This window comes from Entamoeba invadens, assembly GCF_000330505.1.
Source record: "Entamoeba invadens IP1 unplaced genomic scaffold scaff_1105074725051, whole genome shotgun sequence".
Classification (NCBI taxonomy): Eukaryota; Evosea; order Mastigamoebida; family Endamoebidae; genus Entamoeba; species Entamoeba invadens.
The window spans coordinates 51,101-56,750 of record NW_004440116.1 but is presented as its reverse complement, the minus strand read 5'-3'; the positions used below and the strand labels follow the sequence as shown (position 1 = coordinate 56,750).

The window sequence follows — 5,650 nt, the reverse complement described above, 5'->3', positions numbered from 1 at the left end:
TCAAACACTAAATGGTTGAATTGAAAAATAGTAGAATTAGCATCATTATTATCATTTATATTTCTATTAATATTTATTACAGTATTAATAATAGTTACATATTTGTTTAAAAAGAGATTATTCAAATTAAAAAAGCAAAAAATATTAACAACAGATATAACACCAAGAATACATAGTGTTTAAAAAAATACTACGAACCCACTGTTCTCAAGTTAAAACACTAATTCTAACTGAACAATGAAATAATAATCTGAATCAATATTGATTATATTATTTTTGTAATCAGTAAACCATATTTTTATTTTTTGTTTATTGTCTTTGATTTCAAATGATGTTTGATTATCACTGTTAGCAAAAATTATAAATCCATCTTGTGAAGGATAATCATTACTAGTATTCAAATCACTTCTTAAAATATTTCCACAATCAATCTGACCATATGAATTATAGAATCTAGTAGCAATAGTATTAATACATTTATTATTAGTAGAACAAACAAATTCAATTGGTAATTCAACTTCAAATTGATATGTATTTATTACTTTGCAATTATTATTATGTAAATTCATGTATAATTTTCTCATTTTATAGAACAAAAATAAAACTAATATATAATTTATTTAACTGCGATACCAGCTTTTAACGCTTCTTTAGTTACTAATTTATCAAGTTTATATTGTGCTTTTGATCTAAGTTCTTCAATATCTTTTGTTGTATTAATTTCTTTTGATGATTTTTTCATTTCTGAGATAAGAATACTGTTCTTTTTCTTATTCATAATATCTGTATAAATTTGATTTAAATATTTTTCACTCATTGATATAAATTGTGTTGATATTTGGAATATTAGATTTTAAATTATCTATCAATTGTTTATATTCTTCATAACCTCCAGCAAAAGATGATGAAATACCTTTTATTATTTGTTTAAATATTACTGTATTAGCTTCATTATTAATAATTCCAGGTAATAATGAAGACATTAATTGATCAGTAATTTTTTATACCAATTATCACTTTTTATGAAATTTAATTATACTTTAAATACCGGTGATAATATATTTTCTCCAAAAAGTATTGAATTAATTACATTTCTAATTACTTGACTACTTAATGAAATATATTCAGGATTTAAAATTTTAGATAAATATTCTCTAATTTTATAATCTGTAGTATTAAGTTATTTTGAAAATCCACTACCTTGACCAACTCTTGCATATCCTTCGACATTATCAGAGACTGGTAATAATCCTAGATAATTTAAATAAGGAACTTCTTTTCTTTGAAATTAATTGTATTGGTCATAATAATTCTTTTAATATGGTCTTTGTGAATTACCTGGTTTTGAAACATAAAATTCATTAAAAGCTTTAATACAATTTGTATTGTCTACTCCAACATAATCATCAATTTGATCTCCATCTAAATCATACTTATAAGGAGTTAAATTATTATTGGCACAATAAACACGAAAAGCTTTTGGGTCTAAATGTTCTTTATTGTATTTAAATTGATTTTTATCACCAGAAAGATCTGTACCACCCAAATTTATGTATTTAGCACTAACATCACCTGTTTCCATAGTTGAAAAATCGATAACATCTTGATTATCATATCCCTTTTTAATTCCAAAATTATCAATTTTTGGTGCTAATTTTGTTATGCCATATCCTTTGTCATAAAATTCTTTACTCATTTATTATGAAAAAAATAATAATTTGAAGTTAAATAATTAATAAATCATGTCTACTAAAAGTCTTTTCTAATAAATATCTAGATACAATTTTAGATTCGTAATTATCATTATCTTCATTATAAATTTCATAATTATTTCCATATGGAAAGGCAATTTTCCAATTTTTAGAATCAATATATTTATTATTTTTTCTTAAATTTCCATCTTCAATATCAAATAAAATAACATCTTCCTCATTGTCAAAATCATATTTTGATTTTTTTAATTTATTTTGTATTTTTTGATTATAATGTTGACAATATGATATAATTATTCTCTCTAACATTTTATCATTTTGTATCTTATTTGGTGTTATATATTTTGGATCAATATAATAAAAATTATATAATTTTTTACATTCTTAAATTATTTTTACTAAACCATTATGACAACTATTATTATAATATTCAACCAATTTATAAACTTCTTCTGTAGTAGGTGTTGGAGTGATTTTAGATTTATTTCCTTCATTAATTAATTGACGTATTTTAGTCATATATTGAAGTAATTCTTTTAGTTTCATGTTTTGAAATGATATAGAATTAATTATATTTTTATATTCATCATCATTTTAAATATAATATTTGACGTATAACCTTCTAATAGTTCTACATAATTATCAATTAATGCTGTACTTGTATGTATCTTAGGTGCTGTAACAAATAGTATAAAATTGTGTTTATTTGCATATTCACCAAATTCTAAAGAAGATATTCCTCTTTCTCCATCAAATATTAAATTATTCATAATTAAACCTTGTTCAAATAATTTATCAAAACCTTCAATTATTGAAATAGTAGATTTATCTTCAATTTTAATGACATAACTATATCTAGTATTAACATTAATACCAATAAGATATGGGCTTAATAGAGTATTTTTATGTATTCTGTGATCAAAATCTATTTTTACAGATGGTTTATCATATTTTTGTTGAGATACTCGTTTATATTTATCAGAAAAAATATAAAATATCGAACGTATATGTATTAGGTGAAGCAACAAATTTATAGGCAATATTCTTATTGTAAAATGAATATTTAAGGTGGTGATGGTTTAAAATTATTAGAATAAATTATATCTTTGTTATTGTAATAAGTATATATATTTTTATCTAATGATGGAACATATTGATTCATATCTACATTAAATAATTGTTTGATTGTTCTATCTTTTTTAATATAATTAATCGGTGGATAAGTAGCTATGGTAGTAGTTGTACCTTGTGGATTAATAGTTGGTTGTGGTCTTATTTCAGCATTTAATTCTAATTCTGTAGATTGAATTATTTGTTTATCTTTTGATTTATGTGTATTTAATTATTTGTTAATTTCATGATAACCAGTTGGAACTTGCATTTTAGTTATACTTGTATTTATACTTCGTTTGTTATTAATGTATATAACATATATATCATTTAATAATTTTTGTGTTCTATTATTACTAATAATAAAATAATAATAAATACCAGTATAAAAAATTTTAAATTATGTTTTGAGTCAGTATTAGGATGAACCCCATATAATTTATCTCTATTATTATATGCATATTCTATTTTATTTTTATAAGTATTATAAAATTTAGATAATTCTTGTTCCTTTGAAAGAGACATTTATATTTTTTAAAATGAACCTAATTCAGTATTAAATATAATATTTCTACAGAATTGAGATCTCGATTTAATTTAAAAATCTTTAGTAAATTCAAATGATGGTCAAAGTTGTAAAAGATTAAATTTAAATGATTCTCCATAATATAGTTTCTTATATAATTCTAACGGATCTTCATATTGACAATTTAATAAAATATTATGAATATCTTTTAATCTAAGATGATGAGCGACTTCATTCTTCTCATTAGATAATTTATCACAATAAGCCTTTTTACCTAAGAAATATGATTCAATACTAGTAACATCTCCAGATAATTCATCAAAATCTGGATGAAATTGTCCCATATCAGAACCTCTAAGTACTCTATTATATTTTTTAAAATATTCATCTTCTAATTCAGTAATTCTTGATTTTAATATATGCATACTATCGGTATCTTGATAATAAATTGGAATATTTAGATCTTCTGCTAAACACATAACTTCATTCATAATACGTTTTGACATAGTAAGAGTTTGAACTCCAATAAGATTTGGAACAAAAAAATCATCAAAACTTTTATTACATTCAAAGCATCTAATATTTTCAGCAACATCATAAGATGATTTAACTAATAATGAATTCTTTCTTAAATATCTATCAGCATCATATTGTATATCTCCTTTATTATTTTTAACAGATATTTGTTTATAAACAAGATCAGTTTTAATGGGTTTTTGAATAGTCTTACCATATGATGAATTCATAATTAACTTAAATACTTCTTGAACTGGATTACCTTGTTTTTTGAAATCTCTTCTTAAATTATACAATTTAGCCATCTCTTTAGATAATAAGTCAGACTTATTACCAGTCCAATAATAGCCTCTAATTATTTTATATTCAATCTGTTGAAATTTAATAAGATTTTCTAATAAAATATTATCTACTCTCATATTAAAGGGTTCATTACTTTTGTGATTTCCTTCTTTAGTCTTTTTAACAATCAATGGAAAATGTAATTCTTTTTTTTTCTTTTGTAATTTCAATATCAACAATAAATACTGAAATAAATTATAATTCTGTAGGCTCTAATTGTTGTTCTTCCATTAAATGTTCTAATAAGTAGTTATTTTGTAACATGTCTTCAGTAATAACAATTGGAGAACCAGTTGCTAATTTTAATCTATTAATAGCACTTAGATATAATGAACAAGCATCATTATCATACAATTCATCATTTACATACCACTTTTTATTATCTCTAGTCATACATCTACCTCCATAAATAGCTCCTTGAATAAATTCTCTAACTTTACCACCATATTCTTTTAAATTATCTATCTTTGAATATACATTATGTTTGAAGTAAGTATTAGCTAGACTAGCTGCTGAAATTACTTTATCGACATCAATATTTAAATATTCTAAACACATATCTCTAAATATAGAATGACCTTGTTTTAAATTTTTAACATCTTGATTACAGTAGAAAACACAATAAGCTTTCATATCAGATTGAAATTCATAAGTTTTACAATTTTCAATTTTATCAATCTTTTCATTAAATAGTTCAAATTGTTCTTCAGTCCATGGTTTTATTTCATATTTATCAGCTTCTAATATAGTACCAATATTATTTTCGATATTAACCTTATTGAAATAGTTATATGGATAAATCTCTTTTTGAATATTAGATAAATCAAACATCTTTGGAAAAGATGCTAATGATGTAGAATTTAAAGCATAAGAATCTTTAAAAGTTAATTGTTTACCTTGGAATTTAAGAGTCATTTGCATGATTTTACCTGATTTCTTAATACATCTATTAACACCATATCTAGCAAGGAATGAACCATCATATTTAAGATTATGAAAATAACAAACAGCATTATGAGGTAAATCACATAAGAAATCATAAGCACAATCTTTGCCATATTTATTATAAATTTTATCTTCACCTCTTTTAGAATAACAAACACGATATGGATTATGATAACCTTGAGTAGAAGCTTCGAAATCAGCATACCAATAAGAGTGATTTATTCCTTTACATTTATTTACTTCAACATTTCTTGTTTCAAAAGGTAAGTATTCAAGTGTATTTAATGATTGTAATACATATTCAGATAAATCTGATTTCAAATGTAAAACATCAGAAAGAGAATAAGGTTCAAATCTATTATGATCTCTAATATAAAGAATTAGATCAGATAATTTGATAGAACTGCTATTTTTATCTTTAACTTCATAACATTGTTTATCTCTATTATATCGTTGTTTATTAAACATAGATTCTATACTTTTATTATGATCATTGCAT

The 5,650-nt window shown here is 22.6% G+C and overlaps 2 protein-coding genes across 2 annotated transcripts; both read right to left on the bottom strand.

Annotated features, from left to right (window-relative positions):
- Positions 1 to 3,449: 3,449 nt before the first annotated feature.
- EIN_215960 (hypothetical protein) lies at positions 3,450 to 4,283 on the bottom strand (the record flags this gene model as incomplete). Its single annotated transcript, XM_004254301.1, has 1 exon — positions 3,450 to 4,283. One exon carries the CDS (start codon positions 4,281 to 4,283, stop codon positions 3,450 to 3,452), a length of 834 nt encoding a protein of 277 aa, XP_004254349.1.
- A 118-nt stretch (positions 4,284 to 4,401) lies between these two features.
- EIN_215950 (hypothetical protein) lies at positions 4,402 to 5,619 on the bottom strand (the record flags this gene model as incomplete). Its single annotated transcript, XM_004254300.1, has 1 exon — positions 4,402 to 5,619. The coding sequence occupies one exon, from the start codon at positions 5,617 to 5,619 to the stop codon at positions 4,402 to 4,404; it is 1,218 nt and encodes a 405-aa protein (XP_004254348.1).
- Positions 5,620 to 5,650: the final 31 nt, after the last annotated feature.